Source organism: Idiotropiscis lumnitzeri, chromosome 11 (genome assembly GCF_059441095.1).
Source record: "Idiotropiscis lumnitzeri isolate Australia: NSW breed Sydney's pygmy pipehorse chromosome 11, RoL_Ilum_1.0, whole genome shotgun sequence".
Classification (NCBI taxonomy): Eukaryota; Metazoa; Chordata; class Actinopteri; order Syngnathiformes; family Syngnathidae; genus Idiotropiscis; species Idiotropiscis lumnitzeri.
Genome location: NC_142401.1, coordinates 9,835,835 through 9,863,500, shown reverse-complemented (window position 1 = coordinate 9,863,500; position 27,666 = coordinate 9,835,835). Strand labels below are relative to the sequence as shown.

Genomic DNA, 27,666 nt, shown 5'->3' with positions numbered 1-27,666 from the left:
GTTATTATACCCATCCCTATTCGCAGCAATTCTTATGAAACAATCTTATGCAATTTTCCTCATATTAGACACCCTCCTACGTGCTCATCGAATGGACTCATGCACACAATAACTACAAGAATCCCTCCAGCTTTTTGCACCCGTTGCCATGGAGATTACCATTGCTTTCCGAGCCATCGTGATGGAACATCAAAAGCATCGCCATCATTAAACGCACACACACACACATACACGCGCTGTAGATGCACAGATGCTTCACAACCCTCTGGGAAGATGGAAACATCCACTTTAATCTTCGCCTCGTACTACTCAATGGTTTTTGATCCCCCTGTATGTCTGATAGGGCATTTGCCGAGCATCTTTATGCCTCCAAGCATTACTGCAACGTTAGCGCAATTCTAAAAACACATAAAACCTTAGAGGAACTGATATAAAAATGCTCCATATATATTCAGATTTTTTTTTCCCTAAATTGAGCACAGCCCTATAACGACTTTGTAAAAAATCAAATTGCCTCTTCTACTCCAAGAGCTATGACTTCAGCAATGTGTTATTGAAGCGTTTCAAATATCTCGTCCTTTGAGTTTTTCCCAAACATTGCAAGCCACATACCCCCCCTCAACATCAACAACAATGGTGGTGCAGCTCCTCTCCCCCATCACAAAAAATAAATAAATAAATAAATAAAAGGAGAAGGCTCCATTCCATGTAACTGGAAACAATTCTATTTGTGGTCAGGAGGCAGATGAGTGTTTAGCGTAAGTGGGACTGCAGGTGCCGCATTATTCAGAAAACCTTGTACACTGCATTCAGGCAATTTTTGTGTTTCCCAGTTTCTATTTCAGTGGTATAGAAAATCTCGATCACAACAACTAAGCACTAGCTCCAGCTCTCTAAGGGTACGCAGTCTAAATTTAGGCCATGTTTTGCTTTGACGGCCAACTGTCATCTTGCTTGCTTGCATTCATTATTATACAACCTTTGCTTGGAAATGTACTATGTGTGCCATGAAACATGTAGGGCAGGAGGAGCTTATAGGATGTCGTTTCAGTTCACACGGCACGCTCGGTGAGTCACCGCAGTGCCCTCACGCGTCACCGAACAGCAACTGGGAGGGTGCGCGCTCAGTCTCAGCCTGAATGTGCAAACCTGCGCATGCATGTTTTACTGAGGAGTCCGTTTGAAATTCATCTGTGAGAATAGCAACACTGTCAGACATCTCTTGGATGTTTATCCCGTTCTGTATTCTGCATTTTTTTTTCAGCAGTCAGTTTTCTCTCCAAGGTTTTATGAGATGTCAGTCAACCCATGTGAATTAAGTAGGGCACCAATAATCATTAGCGAGTTCTGTCAAAAGACATGTGAACCTGTTGTTGGTATTTCTTCAAGATGGAAGTTTGTTAAATTTAAAAAAAAAAATGCCGTGGTGTAGTCTAAAGGGTTGTGTTGTATTTGTCTTGCATTTTAAACGGGTTCATCCATCTCCTCTGACAGATGTGGTGAGGAGAGTTGAGGTGCATTCAGCCGACAGTGTGTCCCACCCTTTAAGGTGAGTACCGCTGTGAAGAAGAATCAAATAAAAGACTGCAAGCTAAAGGTGTATCGCATCAGTACACATCGGACGCGAAATGTGAAAGTGTTCAGCTCTCATTCTGCCACAAATTGGACACAAGTTGATTTCAGGTCAAGGTCAAGGCCTTCAAGGCCTTCTCTGCTGGCCTAACATAATCAAGAAATTATGATATTTATGATAATACTTAATCACTATATATATATAAATATATATATACAATTATTATTCACATTTAAGTCATATTATGCTGTATTTTTAGGTGGGCGTTTTTATCCATACAGAATTCAGCTAGCTTGTGTTGCCAGGCAGATTTCGTAATACCCGCGGCGTATGTGCCGTGTGAGTCAATGGGCTCTCGCAGATGATAGACAGTTGCGATAGCCAATCAGATCACAAGTTGGTTACAGTAAATCTTTTCACAGGCCTTGTGCGAACGTGTCCTGTGATTCGATTATCTTCTTGTCCGGGCCAGACGTTCTTACCCGGCGACGATTCAAAAATCTAAAATATATTCTTGCTTTTTTTAACCCACAATGGCTGAAAAAGGGTAAGGTGTACATTTGATTGTAGTTACACTTGCAAGGCCATTTGGAAGACGGACTTTTCATGAAAAACTCTCTCGTAAGCCGAGTTGGTCCAACACTGTGTGTCTCTGTTTATTGATATGCTCCAGCCTCAATTGAAAATCATCCTGGTGACGTAATTACAAATGGCTTAGGAACATATCAGTGACTTAACAGATATGGCTCGAGTTTAGCACGTTGTTGGTTAGCAGCTCCATACATGTGCAATGCTTGCGGCCTTGTTTTGTTTGCACATGACAGCAGCGTGTGTTCTTTTCTCTGGACAAACAACGGTATTTTCAATTCAGCCCTACTTCATGTTTATTAGCTTTGACATCCTTCAACGGATTCACACCTCTAAAATGTGAACTACGGCTGTTAAAGCACCCTTGATTAAATGGCCAATAGAGGTGAACTGCACGAAAAGCTGCATAACAATGGCCGACACAGATAGGATAACATTCAGTGCTTCGTAGAGATCAAGGGTTCTTCCTTTGAAATCTCTGAGCTACACTGAATTATCATCACTTTCTTTTCATATATTTGTCAGCCAAAGCTTGCATTGCCAGACCTTTTGCATGTAGAATTTAGTTGTGTGCTTCCTATGTTGTGAAGCCAATAAAATAATGGCCGCATATATAGCAAGAGAGTGAGAGAGATAGAAATGTCTGTTTTACACTGAAAGAAAAAACAACAAATAGCTGCTGCGAGGCAATGATTTGGCATCCTTTTGATGGTTCACATGAGCTGCAGTGACTCAGCAAGAGATGATACAAAAACACGCTATATCCTATGAAAAAAAACTAACAGTAAGCGTTGCTGCCATTGATGATTTCACACCTCATGTTTCCTTGCAAATAACAATCAATCTGATATAGAAACGGGGGGATGTATGTTGTCTAGGGTGGGGGTTTACATGTTTAAGCGATGGATGGCACGCAAAGGAGGAAACCCCTTTTACTGGTTGCACACGGCACACAGCGCTACCAGGCTGCAGCACGACACGCACAAGCACACACGCGGGAGTGGTGTATGATGTAGGAGGAGGAGGAGGGGCGAGCAATGGAGTGAGTGCGAGGGGAGGGGGGGTGCGATAAGCCGAGCGAGCAGCATCCCTTCATTCGGCTCGCAGGAAGTCAGGAGGCGGCAGCCATAGTTTGAGGACGGAAGAGCAGCAGCATCTCACCCACAGGGGGCGACGCCACAATTCTCCCTCGCTTATACGCTTGGCGCAGATGCATTCGTGAGAAGCCCAGCAGGAGGAAGAACAGCGTGGAGAGCAGTTTTCCTGAAGACTGGAGCAGGGCTGCGTCCATCGCCTCCATCCATTGCTCCATATGCTCTCTGTCACTCTTCAATCAACCACGGATTCTCACCTCTCCGCTTCGCCGTGACACTCTCTTCCCGCTCGTGCGTGTTCTCATTCGACCACTAACCCAAAGAAGGAAGAGGAATTCCCAACGCCGCCATGAACTTCCTCAGACGACGCCTCTCCGACAGCAGCTTCATGTCCAACCTTCCCAATGGCTACATGTCGGACCTCCAGAGGCCCGACCCGGCTGCGCCCCCACCCCCGACCGCCTCGTCCCCATCCCAGCAAGGTCCCGCCGCGTCCCAGGCACCTGCCCAGTCTCCCACCCAAGCCTCCTCTCAGGCCCCCGTCAGCTCCCCGGCTCCTCAGGAGCGCCGCCCGTCCCAGCAGGCTCAACAGCCACCTCAACAGGCCCCATCGTCCACCTCCGCCACTTCCTCCTCTGGCGGTTCCTCCGGGTTCTTCAGCTCCTTCAGCTCCATCACCAACGCGGTCAAGCAGACAGCGGCGTCTGCTGCCGGCTTTGTGGAGCAGTCCGCTCCCTCTCCCTCCCTTTCCAAGAAGTTTAAGATCCTCCTTGTCATTGATGAGCTGCAACATGAGTGGTAAGTGACCTTTGGGATGGTATCTTTGCATTTATGGTGTGCTCTTCAAATCTGATGCAGTAATATTATGAACTGACCACTGACCACGCTAACTGCACTCCTGAGTGATTACATACATCTTGTCATTCTTGTTGGCGCTCTGTTTTGCCCAAAATAGAAAAAGCCTTCTTGGGGTCACTTTTCACCAGCCTGTGTATGTGTGCATATGTCAGAGAGCTGTGAGTAAGTGTTTCATCCCTGGATAGCACACAGTGGCTAACAGGTTATTATCCTTACGCTAACAGCACATACATCACCCGCTGTCATAGAAGGGGCACGAAAGCACTGAATAAAACATCACTCTTGGCAGATGTATTGTGTAATAACGTTGCCTACTGGCTCTCCAAATCCCATGTAAATAATATGAACTTGAAACTCTAGCCTGTTGTTGGATATTGATTATGTCATGTTATGTATGAGATTGCGTTATAGTTGAAAGTCTCAGGGCAAGTGATTTGGTGGTTGTCATGTCCTGATAGATTCTCAATATCTATTGCATGAGTCGATCAATTTTCAATCCCACCCACCTCGTTCAGGGTCACGGAGTCTATCTTATCTTATTCAGATCTGATCAGCAGGCACACGGCATCCATGCCTGATCGCCAATCAATCGCTAAGAAAATGAAAGCGCTACTCTCATTGTAAGGATTCGACATAGATTCTTTTTGGTTGTATCCGTCAAACAGAAGCACTTAGTAGAGCACAGACCACAGCCATGGCAGGACAATAATGCCAGATTGGGATAGATTCCTCCCTCCAAGATGAGTGCCTAGTGTAATCATTGCCTCTTTTACGCAGAGATCCAGCAAAATAGTCCCATCGCAGCCGTAACAGAAGATTTGGCAATAAGCCACCTTTGCTATTTCCACCAAAGGAAAGACATTACTTCAACTGGGTCGGCTTTTTATCCCGCAGTCCGGCAATTAAATTTATGACAACATCAGCCTCAGCATCTGGTCTATCACATAGAATACGACGACAAACGCTTTCAAAACAACGGGACAGGACAATTGAGTGTTGAGTGCAAAACTTCACACCCCCTCGCCCACCATTTCAGCATTCACAGTTTACGCAGGCATCATCGGGCCTCTCTAACAGGCGTGGAGGGGACTCAGTCCCTGCATTTCGCATCAGTGGTGTTTATACAGAACATTGACCCAGATAAAGGCGGATACATTGTGATTTGAACATGCAGAGTAATACAGATGGGAAAAAGCCAACTAATAAAAAAAAAAACAACACAAATCCAATAAGTTTTAGAAACTGTATCATAGCTATTTAGCAGGAGGGCCACCAATAAGCCACTTATATTTATTCCGTATAATTCAGAGAAATGCGGGATATTGCTGTACAGGCGTCCAGTTTCACACAGTGACACGGCATCTGCAATCAGAGAATTAGATGATTCTTACTTGTCCGACCAAGATGATTGTTTCAACAGTTTGTTTGGCAGAGTTAAATGTTTTCACAATCCATCCATTTTCTCTAACGCTAATCCAGTTCAGCGTCTGCTAGACCTAGAGCTGACTTTAGGCAAAAGGTGGTCTACATCCTGGAGTGGCCACCAGTCCGTCAAGGGGCATACCGTATATTGAGACGGACAACCATTCACACTCACTCTTTCACTGAGTGGTAGCTGAACCGGCAGTTTCTTGCACCCAAGTCAGGCGCATGTACACCATCTGTGACCTACTTATACCATTAATAAAAGCTATTTTGTTCTCATGAATGTACATACTATTTTATTCTCCATCCCCACTACAGGTCTAAGTAATTATTTCCGCGCTAGTAACGTGTCCTTATGGTCTGTGTTAAAGTCCTGAAGTCTGCTATGTGGATCGCTAAACTCCCAATGGAGATTGATTTTTGTCATTTATTAGGATTCTGACGCACATTCATTTCTAACATTTCTCAATTAGTGAGAGAGGCCACACATGCCGAGGAGATCATTGTCATGTACTCAAGGTGACCAATCCTCACACGTGACAATATTTCCTTTGATAATTGTAAGTCTTCTCCATAATACCGGATGTCTGTTGTCAGGGGAGGAAAAAAAATCACTCAGCACACTACAAAGAAAAATTGCTTAGAATAAACTTTTAGGATTCCTCGAGTCAGGTCTTGGACGTCTTTGTCAGGAGAGATGGGGAATCTGTACGAGGAGTTGCACCTCGACACTGTATAAATTTAACTAGTTCGCAGTGATGGTTAAAGCGTGAGGTTGATTAATTGCCAATCGCATGTTTTGACAACACAGACACCTATAAGTCGCTAAATCCCGACTCGGCACCCCTCTTTAGTTATAGCGTCTTGGAAAACATTTTGAATCAAGCACTTCATGAATCACCGGAAACTGCAACTGACAATGAAAACATGAACAATGCTTCAAACCCCCTTGCAGTTGCACTCAAAGAAGAGTCATTTTCACTGTCAAAAAAGAAAATGACGTCTTTTACAATCTCCAGTATTTTATGTGCGTGTATGACTGACGGCCTGTTTTATTCAAGGAGGTTCCAATACTCAGTGCTGAATGTGAATATGAATATGAATGGCAGCTCTGCAGTATGTTAATCTCGCGTCTCTTGCTGCGAGTGTTTTGGCGGCATATGATTGGATGGCGACCACCCATGATGTGGTGACGACCGAATGTGAGAAGACGCCGCAGCCTGCATCCATAAAAGCATCACATTTGAATGCACGGCTGAACCGAATGCGGTCCTCCTTTAATGTAATCTGCGCGGCATACGTAGTATTTGATTTGAAAAATGCACAAGGTTCTGATTTAGGTTGTAAAATCTAATTTGCATTTTAATATAGGCTACTCGTGCATGCGGATGTGTTTTAAATGAATTGTGCTTGATTAATGCCGTAACTGGTTGCAAATCTGTGATCCTATAGGCCTTGAAAGGCGATTTTAATTGGAAATATATCATCTTTTCAAACAGAAATAGTCACGTCAGAAAATTACAATTCCTATTTCGAGGGCTCCGCATGATTATAAACGGGATTTCACTTCTGGCATTTGAGTCAGAGAGACATTCTACTCATGTTATTGATTTTCCACTTGGCAAAGAACAACACATGAGGCTTTTATGCTCTTAACTTTCAAAACAACAGATTATGATAGAAATCCCTCCGCTTGGCTGTCTTCCATTCATTTTTTAGTATAAGATTTCATCAAATAACGGCACTAATTTATGCCATAACACTATCAATCACCGGGTGTTATCATCTCCTTGCACGTCACAATGACATCTCCTTTCCTGTACAGAAAAAATGTCGCCGTGAAGCCATTTTTATTTGGACTTACCTGTGTTGTTGTAGAAGTCGTTAAAACTACCCGTGGCCAAAAAAAAATTGTAAAAAAACATGTTTTGTCCTCAAAAATAAGTCATAGAAAAAAAGAGGTCTGCGATGAAAGTCAATGGCTGTCGCTTTGTTTGACTTAAAGCGCAAGTTGGAGGTAAGCTTGACCAACCATATTTTGAGTGAGAAATCAATTTTAAGAATACTCACATTAAGTTTCTTTAACGCCAATGTCCTAGAAGCAACGCCCTAACAACGAAAATGCTTTTATAGATCCTTTGCAGCTTTGCGAGAAACACCTTTTTTTTTAAACTAGCTAGATATTCTCGTACTGCATCCCAGCTCACTTCTCTTAATATCAGTCAAGCCATCCTGAGTTGACTCCTCCCATCTATAGTGCAGATTATGCACTCACAAAAGGCGCGTTTAAAGGAAAATTGTGCCTTAAGCACTCACTGGGAATCTATTGGAAAAGTTAGAAAAATCATGCTTTACTGTGCACTTAAACGTAAATGTTGTCCATTTCTTGCCAGCACTTTATAGGCTCAATCCATTAAAATAAAATATTAATTGTAATGTATCAGTTATATCTGGCAGTAATCAACTACTTCATTTTAAATCCTCCCCTGCCCTTCTCTTGGTGCTATATTTAAACTTTATAAGGTGATTTATTCACTTGGCAGGCACCTTTTTTTTTACCCAAAGTGACTTACATTTAATCCCCTCAAAGTTTGAAAAGGTTAGTCCATCGATTTAACAGCCAGCAGCAGAATTTGGCTTGTAACGAGATTCTTCTGACATTCTAGGCCACTTTCATTTCACGATTTACGGAAAAAAAAGCTTTTAACCAAGGTGAGCAAAGTACTGTGGGCAATCTATCAAACCGGTTAACGACCCCGACATAGAGCGCCCAACATCTTACAACCCAATTCGGCAGGCAAACATCGACATTCAATCTGCGTTTCAAGAGGAAATTGAGCCCGCAGTTAACAAACACCAATGGCCTCAATATTTCTCTCTAAATATCAGCAATTAGCTTTCAATCAATCGCTCTCGGTAAAATATCGACTGTGTCGTTAGACTGGCTTTTTGTGAACAAAAAGAGAGGGGAAAGATGCAGGGACGAGTGTGTTTAGTAGCAGAGGCGTAGCGGTTACGTAACACACTGCAAGTCCATTGGGTTGACGGGAGACGGGAAAGGCAGCATCCAGGGACGTTCAAGGTGATTCTGGCATGGGGATGATTAACAAAATAGGGTGGTCGTCTGGAAAACACCTTTTTTTTTTATAGCATGTCACGCCCACACAGCTTTTTTCTTCCTTCCCCCTTGCTGCCGTTCATCATGACAGTTGCTCTGTGTGCGTCTCCAGAGAAGGCGATTGCTGCCTCTGTTACTGCTGCTTCTGCTGCTGCGGGTTCAGAAAGTGATGAAGTAATGCGATAAGACGTGGTGATTCAGCAGTTTCAGCCCAAAGGCCACATCTGTTCTCTTCCCTTTGCTCTCCCAAATCAGGACCGCGCATCCCCTTTTTAACCGTCTTTGTCTCGGTTGGATTTATGTAATTTCTGCGTCAGCACCAGTGATTCCGTTTGCTGTCTGCTGTGCACATTGGCGACAAATAACTGGTTAATTGGAAGACTCATTGCCCTGGAGTCAAAAGTTGGGTTTGATATGTTTTTCTGTCAGCAAATAATACTCGGTGATCCCACCAAATTCTCTCATCTGAGCCGTTTGGATCAGATAGTCTTATGCATGATGAATTCAGTGCACCATCCGATGTGTTGTATAAAATACAATAGACAATGACAATTGCTTTCAACACAACAGGACAGAAAAAGTTAGTCCTCTTCAAAGTTCACACCAATGTCTCATTATGGCATTCACAACTTTGTTAAATGCAAATACCTAGAGCTGGGCACTTGACCCTTTTTTGCCGGTCAGTCCCCCAACCATCCCGCCGTTATCTTGGTACGGTTCTGGCCTCTACCCTCCGGTCTTATTCATAAAAATTGGCGGCCCCGACCCGTTGACCCCCCCCTCCAAAAAAAAATGTCTGTGCATGACGCCGCCGCGGTAGAGTTGCTAACAGCTGAGGTTTAAATAAACGTTATTAGCTGGCTAATTTAATATTCAAATCCGCTTACCTTATTATGGACTTTTTATGGTCTTACTCATCTCCTTCTCATTATTCGCCTCGTTCTTCTTCTTTCTTCTTCTCTATGAACGTGTCCAATGCAAGTAAATACGCACTGTAGGTGTTATAGGGATTTTGGTATTGCACCCCCTCTTGGAATGGTATGCCCCAGTAGCAGGTGGGAGGCACGGGTTATGTGATGTCAGAATAAGGAAATACAGGAAAGCTTGAAAGCACACTGCTGTCTCACATCTCTTCATACATGAACAGTTGGTAGTGGCGCTTTTGACGCATTCTGAGGCAATTTTTGTCGTTTGAGCATTTCGCGCGTAGGGTCATCATACGCACGAGGGCCGATTCGTGGGCCGGACTAAAATCAACCTCCGGCCTGTTAATGTAACTCTTTTTTAAAATTGACATACATACATATGATAAGGCAAGAAACTAGCTTAGCAAACCTGATTGCAATAATTTCTAAAACGTAACATGGCGCATTTTGAAACCAAGCACAACAACAACTGATGTATTTGTATCACATTTCAACACCAATTGGTGTTGAAAGTGTTCAGGCACAAACGCAATTAATTGTCATTTGTCACATCACTCTCAACCTCTGCTTATTACCCAGATCGGCTACATAATTTACAGGGTGATGTTTGCATGAAGCGATCTTGCTTCCTGATAAAACCATTCATTTAATATAAGAGTGCTGAACAAAAGATTCATGCACGGATTACATGATTTATGTTTTCTTTGTGCCACTCGTTATTCTGTGTGGGGCTTTGCGCTAGCTCCCAAGGGCCCGGGTTATTAGTGAATGCAATGGCAACGGTTAAGTCAATACTTACTAACTAATCAGCATCAATTGAAGCGTTTGTCCTCAAGGTCTGCTGCTGCTGCTGGATTACCCATTATTTGTTTACCTTTAGCTTTTTCGCTCATTTTGCACATGATGGGTAGGGGGATGTGGTAATCGAGAGCTTCACTCTATGATCTTTTTGTCAGTCACAACTGGCAATCATTTCTGACTTTCAAGACATAGAAACACTCAAGCAAGGCACATGCAGTGTTAATCCTTCGGCACTGCTGGAAATGCAGTCAAGTGAGGCGTGTGTGCTTTTGTGATCCTTCTCTTTCCAGAATTTGCGCAACATTTAAGGCATATCCCCCCCCCCCCCCCCAGCCTTTTGTCATAATTTTACAAATTTAGTATTCACCTCATGCAATGCTAACCGTGTTAAATACTGCACTTGGTAATCATTGCAAAATCTGTTGATGCAAAAATGAGTGTAGATTGTAGATAATGCAGTTGTTTTTTTGTTGTTGTTTTTTTTTTTTTTTACCCAATATTTCATTATGGGCAGTTTGACCTTTTTCTGATTGTTGGATATCGGATGAACAGACCTCTTCATTTCCCATGTATTGTGCATTATTTGGCCTCACAAGGAGCGACAGGGAAGCCCTGTATAGATGAATGTTTGCCGCACAAAAGCGTTGACTTTTTTCCTTTTTCTATTTTTTAAGGGCCATTGAAATGACTCTGACGGATCGCTGGTCTTCTGTCAAGTAAAATAGACTAACGATAACGACATATTGAGGTATCTTTGCAGTGAATCACTGTAAGGGAGTGTTAAATCAACACAGTGACCTTTACTTCCATCCCTTCACAGTTTAAAACATGTGGGAAAGAGCACAAAACAAAGAATGAGGCATCGCTAGGCTTTCATGGCGGCCGCTCTGCAGATAAACCCGTTACCATGCATGAGGCGTACAGATACCGAAAAAGGCCATAAAGCATATCGATCGGACTCACAACCGCTGCTGTTCCCATGGCAACAAGTTATCCTTTTTTCCTAACTTGAAACTTGAGTAGTCACGAGACCCAGCGGTGCTCTAAAATTGCATTATTGCTTAATGATTTGAAAATAGAACAAAAAGTTGGATTAGATGAGAATACTGTGGGAAAATTGGAATGCACTGGCATTTGCATCATAATATCATCAACTCATATTTTATGCAGATGAGGTCCATCCAGTGCAACGTCACAGTTAATCGGGACTGTTTAGTGAATAAAGTATCATGGCTGTAATGCCTTGAACTCCACTACACTGCCATTACAAAAAAAACAAAAAAGAAAATTCTGTACTGTATCACCGTTGTCATGACAATGACACGAAAATGATACACACTTCTGGTTTTCGTTTGGACCAGGACATTCTTGAGTATCATTTTAGCAAATTAACTAACTATTGTATTGGTTGCATATATTGTAATTTTTGACATTTTTGAATGTTTTTCCAATCCGTTTGAAAAATATACAGCTTTAAATATCTAACACTTTGAAGGAAGCATGTTTTTTTTTTCTTCTGTATGAAATAAAGGCAATAAAATTAATTTCATCAGAATATTGTTTTTATGACTGAATGCGTGATAGGTGGTGCATTATTGAAAAAGGGTTCGATTAGCGGGAGCTAAGCTTGCTTTTTTTGTCTCTGTACGTCATTTAGTGGAGTCTGGAGTTCAAAGTAAACATGGTGAATAAGCATGTAGCTGTTATGCTGCACTCAAGTGGAGTATGCTGTCAAGATGATTTAAAACATCCCCAAGTGTAATTACGTTTAAACCTAGGTTAAAAAACGATGCTTCCCCCCCCTCCACACCTATAATTATTTATTTTAAAAGCTTCTTTCTAAAATGTCCAAATTCTTTTGGTTGTAAATGCCTTTAATGTTTTTGTTTTTAATTACATGAACGACATTGAGTCAACTAGTGTATGAAATGTGTTTTATAAATAAAGCTGCCTTGGAAAAGACAGGTCGAGTGACTAACTTTTTTTCAAATGATTCACCTAACTAAGAGACTAATTAACTAACTAACTAAAATAAAAACTGCAAAACAGGCTTCAGGTACACTCTTGGCATAAACTAAAAATGTTCGGTTTCACTGAAAATGTATTTCAAATCCGACCACATTATAAACACACATATGGATAGAATTTGCTGTACTAGTTGCTATGGCGACATACTCATGAGCAATTTCAGAGGTTGGCGCTAAAGCATGTGCAGCACTGTTTATGTCACGGTCCGGGTTGAGGTAGGTGAGGACCCAAACGCAGGGAAGCCAGGCAGGGGTAACTTAAAGGGCATTTAATAAGCAGAAAACAAAAGGCAAACGAGAAACTTGGAAAAACTGGACAACGACAGGGACAGGCGACAGGAACAATGACAGTGAAAATGACAATGAACCAACAAGAACTGAAAGCAACCAGGGAACTAAATACACACAAATTGACGAGACAACGAGGAGCACCTGGACAAGACACGGAGGGTTGGAAGGACCGGATGGGTTAACACAAGGGCTTGGGTAAACGAACACAGGTGGACACAATAGACAAGACGAGACAAGACACAGGAACAAGGCCAAAACCTGAAACCAAATACTAAACCAAAAATAACAAATACAAATCATGACAGTTTATGCTTTGTCTCGGTAGGAGTCAAATTGATGTTCATGTTCTAGTGTACATTCAACATGCAACCCGGCAAAGCCATAAAGTTATTCCCCAGCTGCACTTACAGTAAGTTCAGGTAATTTGATCTGCTCTGCAGTGGTGCAATGCAATTAGTAGACTGGGGCAAAAGAGATGCGCTCTTGTGCAGGCACTGTATCTAATTAAGACTTACAGTATAATCTCAGATGGTTCAGTCCCAGGGGCAAGACTGGTAATACCAGGTAACATCTTAGAGCTAATCGATCCATTCCGTGGCGTTGGTTTTAGATTGCACAACCTTTATTAACTGTGCGTAACATTCAAGTAATTCAAACCCCTTCCCGCCAAACAATAAAGATAATGTACTTTGTCAGCAGAGTAAAACCTTTGATGAGGATTTTTGAGGTTGTTAAGTGATATTGTGCCTAACGTTAGAGCCAAGGCCACCATTTTGTTTGGTTTTACGGCCGAAGACTTTAATTTGCAAATCGTACCACATCGGTGGCTTTTCAGAGCTACTCTGTATAGCAGCGGCGGGCCGTGCATTTCACCTACTCGTGATCTGATTGGCATTGCGACTCTCTATCAACTCTGAAAGCCCATTGACTCACACAGAACCGACGCCGACACCATTACATCTGCAGCCCTCGAACGAATAGTGCGTGCTGCTGGTATTATGAAATCGGCCTGGCAACATGAACTAGCTGAATTCTGATTGGATAAAAACTATAGCCTAAAAATAAAATTCAAGAATATAATATGAAATCAATGTGAAGAATATGATGATGATTTCTGGATTATGTTAGGCCAGCAGAGAACGCCTTGAAGGTCTTGACCGCCCACCACAGCTCTATAGCCATAACCATGACAACCAAATCATCATATTTTCCCCAATACAAAATGTCTAAACTTATAAGGTCATCGGAGCAGATGATTTTTTTTCACTGACTTCCATTGTTCAAAAAGTATCTTTGTCTTCCAAAAGATCACTTTAATAATTGATCCCCCTGTGTTGAGTGCAGACACCTATAATAGCAAACAGGTTTGCTGCCTGAGGTCCTTCTAAATTAATTCTGAGGTTCCGGCTTAGGTCCCAGAGCATAAAGGAGATAAAATCTGACTGTGCGTGAGCTGGGAGAAGGTGACTTGTATCCTCCTGTGCTGTTTTCCCTGCATCTTTAACATACAGTCGATGTGAATCAGCACTGTTTGTTTTACTGGTCGTCAGTGGGGGAATAGGAAGAGAGTAAGTATGGAGAAAAAGAAAATGGAGCGACAAGAGGAGTCAGATGGGAGAGCTGTGATAATGGCGGGAAAGCCGTCAGAAGAGAAAGAACAGAATGAGCCTAGAGGATGTTCAAATCTCTCTTAATTACATTTATAGCCATCAAAAACACAATTTTCTCCAATGCTCTCTCTTCAGTATCGCGAATGAGACGCTCTTATACATCAGCCAATCAGATTGGCCTAAAGCCAGTCTGAGCTGCTCACTATTCACTATTGGTTTGGCCCAGTCAGTATCTGCCCCCTGGGGCATTGTTTTACAACACCCAGTGGGATGCAGTGCAATTGCTGCATCCATTTTGGCGTTGGGCACAGTATATTAACAAACTCGGAAAGCCACATTTCCTTCGGAGAATAGTCAAGACAAAGCCGTTAATATTGGATACAGTAAGATATGTCTTTAAATTCAAAGAGCATTTTAGTCAATGAATAAACATACCGAAGGTCCTCGGTTTCAAGCTTATGAAAGGCACATGGAGTCTAAAATGTGATTGTCATACCAACGTAGAAGAACTCCTGCTTTTCATTTGATTATTTTATATGTCTGTTTTTTCATACAAACATGCACAAACAGATAATTAGAAGAGTCCGACATGATGGTGGCCAATGGGGAATTTTGGGAGTTTCCCGAACAGCCGGTCCATCCCAGCAGAACCACACAATAGATTTGAGCCTGCCGGGTTGCACCAGCATCTTCCCTCGCCATTGGTGCCGCCACCACACTCTAGGCCGTGTTCCAGAGATGGCTCCTGGTATCTCGTGTTCGGACTAGGGAAAACAGTGTCCATATATAGTGTTCGTCATAGGCGGTCCTGGACCTGTCAAGCTGTGTGGTCCCTCACTTAGGACCTGTTTGGTGTTCGTTGTCCTGCCAGGGGCATGAAGCCAACTTAGCTCCCAGAATCATTGGGATAAACAAACCCCTCCACCATGATAAGGTAACGGCTCAGAGAGGGGGGAATGTCAAATTAAAAGACACATTTATTTTTACTTTTCAAGGACTTTAAGTTCTGTGTGTCTTGTGGGATGCACTGTTGTCATGGTCAAAACAAAGCAAGAAAAATAATGTATTTCTGCATACTTTAGACAGATAGCGGCAACAGACTACATGTATACGAAACAGATTTGTTCATACATCAGCCGCTTTGAGCTAATAGCCACGGGTCGCCATTTTATTAAATGGGGTATTATCTATATTATAAACCCTGGTAGATGCTTTTTACCCCCCAAACAATGCTCTCTCTCTCTCTCTCTCTCTCTCTCTCTCTCTCTCTCTCTCTCTCTTTCTCTTTCTCTTTCTCTTTCTCTCTCTCTTTCTCTTTCTCTCTCTCTCTTTCTCTTTCTCTTTCTCTCTCTCTCTCTCTTTCTCTTTCTCTCTCTCTCTCTCTCTTTCTCTTTCTCTTTCTCTCTCTCTCTCTTTCTCTTTCTCTCTGTCTCTCTTTCTCTTTCTCTCTGTCTCTCTCTCTTTCTCTCTCTCTCTCTTTTTCTCTCTTTCTCTTTCTCTTCCTCTTTCTCTCTCTCTCTCTCTCTCTCTCTCTTTCTCTTTCACTTTCTCTCTCTCTCTCTCTCTTTCTCTTTCTCTCTCTCTCTCTTTCTCTTTCTCTGTCTCTCTCTTTCTCTCTTTCTCTTTCTCTTTCTCTCTGTCTCTCTTTCTCTCTCTCACTCTCTCTTTCTCTTTCTCTTTCTCTCTGTCTCTCTTTCTCTCTCTCTCTCTTTCTCTTTCTCTTTCTCTTTCTCTCTCTCTCTCTCTTTCTCTTTCTCTTTCTCTCTCTTTCTCTCTCTCTCTCTTTCTCTCTCTCTCTCTCTCTCTCTCTATTTCTCTCGCTCTCCCGGTTAGGGACGATTGCAGGGTTGGGCGAAAAACCACTTCCATCCTTGCTTAGTCCGTCCTTTAAATGAAACTATAAAAAACTCCTCCATCCGCCGTCGCCATCATGGGCATCTGTCCGAGACAGACGGACGGACTGTACCGTCCCTTGGATGGAATGCCCATCTCTAATCATAACACTACTGCAGCTTGTCGTTCAGACTGCATCAAGGAAATCACTCACTGGGAATTAGTAATCAATGTAATCCATTACACAGTACAATATCTCAAAAAATGTGTTGTTCTCATGATAACTTTTATTCAAATCTGGCAAATGCGCTGCTTCTCACCCGCTGCATTATTGCGCTGTTTTTCAATTCAGCATCCATTGTGTGCCGCACTCATATTCATGCTGCAGGCCACATAAATCAAGGGTTACGTAATTGAAGCCCTGCCGTGATAGCTGTCCTTAGCCTGGAAAACTCTCGATGAATCATTTCCATCACACTAAAGAGATTAAGAGGAGAGGAGGGAACAATTGAGGGTTGCTGCTTTTCTGCCTGGATCTTTCCGTATGTGCTGCAGAGGCATGATGTCAGCGTGGGCGGCTTCACACTGCCTGACTGCGTTGCATTCGTGTCTTCGTGATGTCCGTTTGCATTTCACCCACCCCGGGGGGAGGTCACATGACATTTCTCTCACTAAGCCCTTTTCACGTTAGCAGCCAAAAAGAATACGGTGAGCCTACACTCACCTTAATGCGTGCGCAGCCTGCGAGTCGTGACTAGAAAATCTCCCTCTTGAGCCCTAACCACCTACATCCATAATCATTTCCAGCTTGCTGAATAGCTGCAGTTCGCCATCTATAAATGCCTTGCTCTAGTTTAAATAAATGATACAAAGCATTAAAGTATATGTCTGGGTTATTCACCGGATTGTGGCAATACCTGAACTGTAATAAACAATGGGAAACACTTTATCTAGCCTTTCCTGAGACGAAAAGCCGTCTGGCTATCACAATAGCAGTTGTGCCACTTGTGCGAAACATCGGGTCACCTCATGACTACAAAGAAACAATTGGTTATCATATGTTATATTACTGCTTCACCAAGTTTAAAGACATATTATCCGATCACACAAAGCAGCTTGTTGTTCATATTTGACCCGATTGGCAAACCAAAACAGCAGCACCTACCAAAACATTTAAATAGATTTTTTTTTATAGACTAGGGGATTATATATAGTGAATGTGTATGTTCTTTTCCCCGTGTCAGTTCTCTGTTATCTATATGTGTAGGTTATTCTATAAAAAAATTGAAAGATATTTCCTGACCTGGCAAAAATTTCACATACAGCACCATTGTAAGCATCCTCGTTATGAATTGAATCATTTGTTGTAGATATTAGTTTTTGTATGCTCGTAACAGCAGCGTATACAGGCTATTAAAATCACAGATGCACATCGTTGTCTTGTGGCCATTAAATGTGGTGCAGGAATTAAAAATATAATCACATTAAAAACACTGCAACAGGAAAAGAGGAGGTTGCCACAGAAAGAAGAAGCAGCAAACTGAAGCCAAGCAGTGTGAACGCTTCCATCACCTGTCTGTAATGTCAAAAGTTGTTTAGAGAGTGGATGTCAAGGATAACAAGAAGTGAATGGGGGAGGGAGAAAAAAACCCGGCAGGACCGTGCTGTTGTTTGCCCAATTGAGATATGGGGAGGAGAGGTTGTCTGAGATAGCAACTGTAAGCAAGGACAAATGTGCGTTGTGGAATGGAAGGGCTCGTGTGTGTTATTACTGTATTGTAACAGAAAAGATCTGCGACACGTGTCTCGGTGGTCCGACTGAGCACCATGGCACATGGCCGCCCCGGGAGGTTGCTGCACTCAGCCGTGCCGCAGCTCACTCAACACACATGCGCACACACACAAATGACAGCATGTGAGGGGAAGGCCAGCGTGACTCTTTCTCCTTAACACCAAGGTATATGTCACGCCGACGTCGGCGGTTGCATCAGTGATGGGTTCCATAGATAATAGACTGCATTTTCTGGTCAAAATAAACCAATTCAATGATTTGTTTTGAAATGCATTATACATGTTTGAAGATAATTGCTGTATGTAAATAGAATGAACCCAGCGGACAAAATACTAATTGCAGCCTTGGGGAGGTGAGTGCCTTTGCATAAATTCCAATGACAATTAACTGACTTATTTGAATTCTGTTCTCTCATAGTTGTCATTTTACTCATATTGTACTGTGGAGATAGGGGTGTGTGGGTCAGGTTCCATTTATGGGTCTATGGTTATAATCGTATTTTTCTTTGATGCCATCGATATTTTATTTTTATTTTTCTATGATGGCGTCTCAATTAAAAAAAAAAAAAATAAATTAAAAAAAAAAAAAAAAGCAAAACAACCTTGTCAGGTTGAGTTCATTTTTAATTCCTTGAATTGCTATATGCCCGGTGATGAATGTAGACTGAAAGACGTTTTCCCCTTGAAAAAAATAGCTTTGGGAAGGGGAAATTGAATTTCATCTCACAAAGGCACATTTCACTTCTGTGTGTTAATTTTCCTTCCTCATTATTTTAGGTATTATTATTGTACTGACTACCCTGAACCTGGCTACCTGTACTGCTTCACTACATCGGAATAACATTAAAGTCTGGTTCTATGGTTATCATCACATTCTGCCACCAGTCTACTCATCAGTGATGGCAAAAAATCTAAAGAAAAAGCAGAGCGCTGAATCGTAGGTGTTGAACGACTAAACCTCTACCAAGCCATACGATTTGCTGCTTTTGTGGATTTTGTCGCGTTTCAATTTGGAGGTTTGACTTGATATCAAATTACACAACCATTTAGCACTGCACATTCAGTGTTAACTAAATGACTTGTCATCACGAAAGCAACACAAATGGGAAGTTGGTTCGCTTCCATCAGTCGTGTATGATTTATTTGCCTGCTTTCGAAACAAAGTCTCGAACAATACAATTTGATGGCATGACTATCTGGCTTAATTGAACACAAAAACATGGCATCTTGGTGACATATGCTGCTCTCTCTTTCCACGACTGTCCCATCCCCAGCTTCCTCTCACTCTCCCTGTTGGACACTTTGGAAGTTGGAGTGAGCCAGTCGGGGGAAACAGAGTCATCTGTTCGGCTAATTAGCAACTTGGAGAACAAGCTATAAAACACGGTGGTGAAAAGACCCTGTTGTGCCGTTTAAAAAAAAAAAATGCCTTATTTGAGATCAAAACAATTTATCTTCTGTGCATTATTTATACACAATAAATAAAATGGTCCATTTCGCTTCTACGAGGTGTTCTTGTGTGTTACGAATAATTGCAAATGCAAGATATTCTTCGGCTTTGCAAGGAGATTATTTTTGTCTTCATGGCGTGAATGAAATATCTGCAATCCATCAGTACGCTCTCTCCGAGCACATACATGAGGCTTTAGCTTTGCCATTTAGCCAAATTGCAATTGCGGCGGGAACTAAGCACTGTCGTTTCCAAATCGCAGGCACGTTGAAGGGATCATATAAAGGTCGATGCACAGCCGCAACTATAGTCAGGGGGTTATTTTGTGATCATTTTGATCTCTTATGGCTTTAGAAATAGCTTTAACGTCGGCAATCGTTAGAGTACCGATCTCTGTATTTTGAATGATCGATCGATTTAAGACAAATAAATATATTGTATAAAGGTACAAGTCACATCTGTCTTGAATGAAATTGGAGAAGACAAAAAAACCAACATGGAGTATTTACTGGAGCACAAGCCCAATTAGGCATTGAAATGTGGCCAACCCCCTCCAGCTCTGTTTATACCCACTACAGCACACATTTGAAATTTTCACTTTTGAATGATACGATCCTGCATCATGTTTTTTAAGCACACCCCCCTAATTTGTTCCGCTATGGGAGAAGGTGTCACCGGAGTTTTATCGGTGCACTTTATGACCCTTTCAAATTGTCACCAAGGGATAAAGTAGAAAAAGCGGCCTGCTGCCAATATTCAGGCCTTGGGGGAGGATTGATAGCATTGTGTGCAATGATGCTTGAAGACTTGCAAAGCTTTATCACTTTACTCTCTTTTTACTTTTTGGCAGTGACGCTCCCTTGCTTCATTGAATTATTAATACAATTCAAACGCTTGTATGTATTTATTTTTATTTTAAGGGAGCATTCCACGCCACAAAAAAAACAGATGCTTATTCTCAATCTGGCCTCCATGCCAAAGCCTGATTCTTTTATTTATTTATTTTTTTTTGGGGGGGGGGTACTACTCTTCAGATATCCCCTACATTTGGTGACAGAAGTGGGATGGCTGCACATAAGACCATCTGTGATATGCCATGCGTGGCCTAAGGGACAGGTGACTCACACGCGGCAAGATAACAAACTCGGCTGATTAAAATGGAGCACCCGAGTGTGCAGCTCCTGCTTTTTCTACTATCGTAACAAATTGTGTCAGAACTGTTATTGGTATTGGTATCTGTGACATGCCCGTGGGTTCAAGGACTGCTGAGATAAGTTACCGCTGTCGCATGCACGCTGCAAATGGTATATACAGTACAGGTAGAAGGCTGATCGGAATGGGACTCCTGTGAACAGGCTTTTCAACCACTGACAAATGGTGATAAAAAATGGGATTGGTATAGCGATGTGTGATCCAAGGATTGGTGATTGCTGTCCAATTGAACCTAAAGGTCGTTAAAACACTCGGCTTATTGGATTGGGGCACCACCGCCAGACGGAGGGAACGAGTTTCCATCTGTACTGTCTGACGCAATGGGCCTCTGGTACTCCTTTTTTGGAACTCTGAATAACCGAATGGCACATTTGAACTCTGATCCGAGTTTCCAAATGGTTGGAATGAGCAGTACGCATTCTGAGCGGATTTCTGAACGCACCCATGATTAAGGAACTGGGAATTGAGGTTCGAGGTTTGAATCAAAAATCAAAGTGAATCGTGAATCAAAAATCGAATCAAATCGGGCCCTTGTGTATGGAGTCTGAATTTGATTCAATGCCCAGCAAATGTTATCCCTTCATGAAAACTAGTTTTCAAACACCGCGCAACAGTTCAGTTGCTTTCAGCCGCGTCACTTAGTGTGTGTTTGCCGTGAGTCACATAATTTGCTTCTGTTTCAGGCAGTAAACATAAACGTGCTGCTTTTACAAAAATTACATCACTGGCCTGTCGACAGCTGTCTCCGTTCATCCTGCTGAAGCGGCACACTGTCGCGGTATGATATATTATTCTTGCTACTTTTACAGATTATGCTTTGTTGTGCCAGGAATGCCCCCCGTGCTCCAAATAAGCAAAAATACTTCATCGCCGGACTCATGTATGGTGTACTGCTGAAAACAAGCCTGTACACCATCTCTGAAGGATAAATGTTGTCATGTTGTTTTCATCGTATCTTGATGTCATATAAATGGTTAATAAGCACACACATTTTAGGGTTTAATTGCATTTCATGGCTATCGTGTTTGTGAATATTCCCTCTGGAGGGAGATTCTCAAGCTTTTAATGGCTTCATTCTCAGCTGTGTTCACTAGCTAGTCGCTGCCTTCATCTGTTTGCTAATTGGGTCTGCGCACAGTCGGGTATGGACAGTTTAGTGGTGCTTTTTTTGTGGCGTGTAGCGCAATGCTTCCGTTGGGAACACTGTGTCTAAAAGACATTTTTAATCTTCATAAATGCGGGTTTGTGCATCTCATGAGTGCCTGCTTTGGAGTTAACGGTGCTCATTAGTATTTTTTTTTTTTTTTTGGATTTTCAAATACTTTGCCCTTTGCCATGAGTTAAAATGGCCAATCATGGAATTTTGTTCTTGTTTAGTAATAGTGTATTACCGCAAATTAGTGTCTGGGGGGGCTTTTATTGACTGCTGAGTACCTCGTGTTTTCTGAAAAGTAATGCACTGTTTAGAATGGATGCCTTTAGTTGTACAAATGCATTTTTGCATTTATCCATTGTTCAATAATAGCATATATATATATATATATATATATATATATATATATATATATATATATATATATATATAATATTTATTTATATTATTGAGATACTGGTTAGCAACCAGGTCTTATACTACCCTATACTAGACGTGAGGAGGCTGAATAATTTTGAGGGGATTTTGAATGACACACGGGACAAACATAGTACGTGAATAATTAAAAATTTTTGGGTGAGTTATTTTTTAATTTTTTTTTTAAACTTGCAAATTGGCTTACTTGTATCTTACGCGACAACTGTATTGCTAGTATAATACTACGGACAGTGTCCAGTGTATGGGTATAGACTTGGTTGCTTGTGTAATATCGCAATTGCATCAAGCGATGCACTTTGAAAAATTAATTTGCAAAAAATGTTTAGGTCGTTTTAAGTTAGCTTTTTTTAAAAATGTTACTATATATACTATTATTATTTTCGAGGAGAGGCAATTACACATTTAAGTGCACAGCACACTAGCCACTTTACTCTAAATATAGTACAAGAAATGCCTTGATTTCATTAACAAAAGCATGTTTTCAGAACTTTAAGTGGAGCCTTCTATGATTCCAGCCAATCCAAAGAAATTCTAGTGAAACCCAAATGAGACCAAACGACACATATTTTAATCCCTTTTATGCACCTCAGCACTCGTCCATTTATCGTGGCAAGTTCTTGCCGTAAATGTTTAAAAAAGGTGCACGGACTACCTTGCTAACATGGCCGTAAATCTCCAACTCTTGCCTCGTAATAAGCCAGCCGGGCTGACATAGAAATATTAATTTGCGACTCATTTCTATCAGCCGCCGTGCCAAGAATGAGATCATCAGTTCTGGTGTCCTTGTCTCTTTTGTACCCTTAGTCTTTCGCTCATTTGAACACGACTCAATTGCTTGTGGGTGATGGATTTATACACGCAGATACAATGTAGCGCAATAGAGGAAGTGATGACACATTGAAGTAGGGGCCTTTTGAGCATGTCTGCCTCACAATTCTGAGGTTCTGGGTTTGAATCTTGGGTGTGGCCCTCCAGTTCTCCCCATCAGTTTTCTCCAGATGCTCTGGCTTCCTTGCTTCCTTGAATGAAACGTGAAAGTACGGACGTAACCGAGCTTGCCTTCTTTTTCTTTTATTTCCGTTTTTTGGAAACGACACATTTTTACATCACTGCACAAACTACCGGTAGTTGATTTTCCGCCTTTCGGGACCTCGAAAACCGAGGACCCCCAGGATTGTTTGTATTTATAGAATACTCCTCTATCTCGGGAGTGGTGAGCTCACCTTAAATTCACCTTGTTGAAAGATGAATCACTGCGCTCTTACTACCACGATCAGAGAAAACATGACTTTAGATACATGTGCTCCCGGCCACTCGTGAGTTGAGCCTCTCATTTTCATCGTGACTGATTGTCCACCTGCTACAATGCTCGCTTAAATGTAACAATTATGGGAAAATGGAAAAAGAAGGCAGAAATTGTACCCCAGTGTAATTTGGAATTGGCAGGACTTTAAATGGTCTTTTGAGATGATGAGTTAAAAACCCGGTTTGACTGTTATGGTTTCCACTGAGTCAAATTAAGTCCTTAATTATTTTATGTTTCTATTATTCATAAATTCAAAAGCTACATTTTTCATTAAAATCAAGACTCTTTGCAACAATTTATTTCCTCTGTCAAGATAAATTTTAAATTTTTATCCAGTTGAATGTATTTTTCATTGCCATACTTATGAAAGAGAAACAACACTTTTGGGAAAGGTTAATTTAAATATTGGACAACAGAAGACGAGAAATGAATTGAATTTATTCATTCAAGGGAATTCGAGTCTACCAGCTTAATGTTAACGTTGCCTCGCTGAACAAAAACGGTGCAGCAACAACATGTAGACCAATGGGCTGCACGATAATGAAAAAAAGCTAAGCGATATGGGTGTTGAATCCAATTCTTTTTTAAAGTTATTTCGTGTTAGTGGTCTAGACAGGACATGACAATGGGAAACGATTTTTTGTGGTCATGGAATGAATGAAGCTTGCATGTCAAGGCACTGTATAGTGAATTAGATATGTATCCGCTTACATTTCCGAATGGGCCTTCCCTTCTCCTTTCAACAAATGAGGAAAAGAGCATGCAGGAGAAGGTGCTTGGGAGCAGGTGGGGGGAGGATACGGAGGCGGAAAAACAAGATGATAAGGTAGACGAGAGGGAAAAAATGTGACAGTGGAAACAAAGCTGTCAAATTACAAGGATGAGATACAAAGATGAAGCGTCTCTTCTAATTGCTCTTCTTGGACAACAACAACAACTTACAGCTTGCTTGCAAATCTCTCATTATCTTCATGCGGGAAGAACAATCAAGACTGCTGTTACCGAGATGTTCTCTTATTTCTTCTCTGAAATCCCGTCAATGGAAATGCTAACACAAATGTGCTCACGAAGCGGATGCTCTATAGGGAATTTTCAGTCCAGTCGATGAGGTTGTGCGAAGAGTCATTTGAAAAGATTGAAAGTCAATGCGCAGACATTTTTCTGCTCCAGTTTATGGAATGTACAGTGATGAGTTTAATTTATTGAATGGAAATACCATTATTCCGTTCCAACCTCTCACCACAGAAAAGAATGTAATGTGTTTTTCAATAAAAAAAAAAAAGCACTCACTAATTTTTTCTTCATAAAAACATACAGTGTTTACATAATTGAATAGAATCTAAAGAAATTAAAAAGCATTTTATACTTCAAATCAGTGCACCTCCTTTTGCTCTGTACTACTTGGATGGAGTCGGGTCACAACACGTACAAATGGTGATAAAAATATAATATTAATATTTTTGAAAAGTTTAAACAATATTTGCCATTGAGTATTGTTAAATTTTCTGGTGACATGTGCTGCACCACCATTTGTGTTCAAACATGCCTAATGCTAAAAGGTATATTGCGATGGTGCCTTAATACACACTCACACGTTTGTAGATCGAGGACCCAAATACAGGATTGCAAGGCAAGGATGCACGGTGTAGCAAACAAATTATTTATTCACAAAAACACGAGCAGGGGTACTGTGGTAGACTTTTAAGAAACTAGGAAACCAAAACACTGAAAGTGACAACAAACAAAGACTTGAGGCGGCAACATTGGGAATGAGCCGACGAAAAACGAACAAAAGCAGAGCACTAAATGCAATCAAACTGACCAGACGACGACGAACACCTCGATGAGACACAAGTGGCTGAGGCAGCTGAGTGGAAGAAAACAAGGGACCAGGATGACAAGCACAGGTGGAACCAATAACTTAATCAGACTGACATAGACAAAGGAACACAAGGAAAACATGAAACTAAATTCGAAATAAGATCGATGAGGATAGGCACTAGTCTAGACACCAATACAAGCGCCTCATTACGGGCTCAAAAGAGGGTGTAAAATTTATTATTCTTAATCGTAAAATAGTGTCACAGACACCAGGAAATTTGAGAGAAAAAAAAACAAAGATTTGTTTAATATTGTTTCCCACCCTACAAATATTTGGTAATAATGACATTGAATTAAAAAGTGCTCTCACATTGCTAAATCATCATGCTCCACAGTTGCTGCTCATCCTGAGTCGTGACACACCTTCTCTCCTCACATGGTTGTTGAAAACACACACACACACACAGGTGTTTGGAGCCTCACCGTCCCGCCGCTTAAATAATTCAAGCGACGCGCTCACCCCAGGGGAGCTGGCTGCGCTGAAGCCAACATGGCTGATTTGAGGCTTGCTATACAAGTGCGGGCAATCAGAGCCCTTCGTCTTTTCACTCAAGCGCTCGTTGACATTAAAGGACACGCGTTGCAATTAACGGTGACCCTGTCATGCTGCCGTGCGTTTTATCAAGCCACACACATTGCCAAAGGGAATCATTTTGATGCACATGTAGCGCTTTATAGACCTGCTTGAGCCCCTTCAGTCCATGATCAAATTACTTTTGAGTCTTGGGGAGTATTATCATGATATTTCACAATATTACAAAATTTTTTGATAATTGATATACAGTAGTATCGATACGATATCAGATGTTATATTAATCACCAATACATTAGTATTCAATTCTATTTATTCAAGATGAGAATTGCGTTATGGTTCATGATTCGATTTCACGGTATTTTTCCAATTACCCCAATAATTTTTAGATATACTTGATGCGCGAAAAAAACAATCTGTATCTGGATCCAGATAATTGTATTTTGAGCAGGCACTTGATGAAATAAAATTAAGTTAATTCAACAAAAACTTGTAGTGCCTCTAGTGCAGGGTTGGGCATACTTTTTGATTGGCGGGCCCCAATGGGTTCTAAAATTTGACGGAGGGGCCGGACCTGGAGCAGATGGATGGAGCGTTTAATTTTAAATCAAAGTGAACAAAAGCATGACAACAAAATATATGCCTTTGAAAAACCACAGAATTTAGAAAATAAAACATTCACAAGGTTTATTCATTTAATTTTTTTCAAGTTCGGCGGGCCGGATTAAAACGTTTAATGGGCCGCATGTGGCCCCCGGGCCACAGTTTGCCTACGCCTTCTCTAGTGTATACTCTTATTTTCCGTTCCTTTCCCATCAGTTCTGTTTTAGATGCAAATACCGGTACCTCCTCTTTCATCATATTATACATCCTCCTCATCAGTGCACATTTAAGTCGATACGAGGCACCCACGAGGCAGCATGTTCAATTTTAGCGTAGAACACGCTCAAATCTGTCAAAAGCTGTCGATGAAATCCATACGTTGTCATGTATTTTTGTTTCGTTCTTCCCTTCGTTACTTTGCATTGATTTGTCTGGTTAAGACCGCACACGCTTCCATGGCTGTCTCAGACTCCTGGACTCCACCGATCAATATTGAAAGTGGGGCTGCACCAAATGATCCAGAAAATTGAGTCAGCAGAGCTCATGCAATCAATTTCACCAAGCACTGAGCTATAGACTAAATCAGCATATGCCTTAATAATTTATATAAAAGCTGGTCAATCGCATACTGTAAATTATGTCAGCCTATAATCGCTGACTTAAAGGGACTCTTGGAGGAGCTTAACATTGGCACTTATATAAAAATGCATACTGAATTTTGTACAACGGTTTCATTCAACTTCTACACCCAATTCTTTTTGTGTATCAGTCTGTACTGTGTGTTTGTCATCAATAACTGGCTCATGTTTATTAAAAGTGAGAAAGCAGCTTCCGAAAAAAGATTTGGGCGAAATTGTTCAGTGCATTCTATGAGTCTGCTCCATGCAGTCTCTCCTAATATTTCTTTTAATAATATGGGACTCGGTTTTGACCCCTGTGGGACGCCACATGCAATGGGCACTCTATCAATTACAGCAAATATAGAAATACTTTGGGGAAACGTGCACACCTACAATTCTAATGTTGGATGCTGTATATTGATTTCTTACAACCTCCCTCGTCCTTGTGGTGTTTTTCAATCACAGATGGTCTCATCCTAATGAACCGCGCTAACGAGCAAGAAGCCTCTCGGCTAGTTCCTGAGAGCTTTTATGGA

The 27,666-nt window shown here is 41.5% G+C and overlaps 1 protein-coding gene across 2 annotated transcripts in view; it reads left to right on the top strand.

Moving 5' to 3' along the window:
• The first annotated feature begins 3,233 nt into the window (after window positions 1–3,233).
• The window catches only part of syn2b (synapsin IIb), a 49,511-nt gene continuing 25,078 nt past the window's right edge, over window positions 3,234–27,666 (top strand). The window contains exon 1 of one of the 2 annotated variants that reach the window (XM_088308152.1): window positions 3,234–4,053. In XM_088308152.1, the coding sequence (XP_088164278.1) occupies window positions 3,605–4,053 (449 nt within the window). In that variant the 5' untranslated portion in view covers window positions 3,234–3,604. The remainder of the gene's footprint in view (window positions 4,054–27,666) is intronic. The other variant, XM_088308151.1, reaches the window with a different exon arrangement.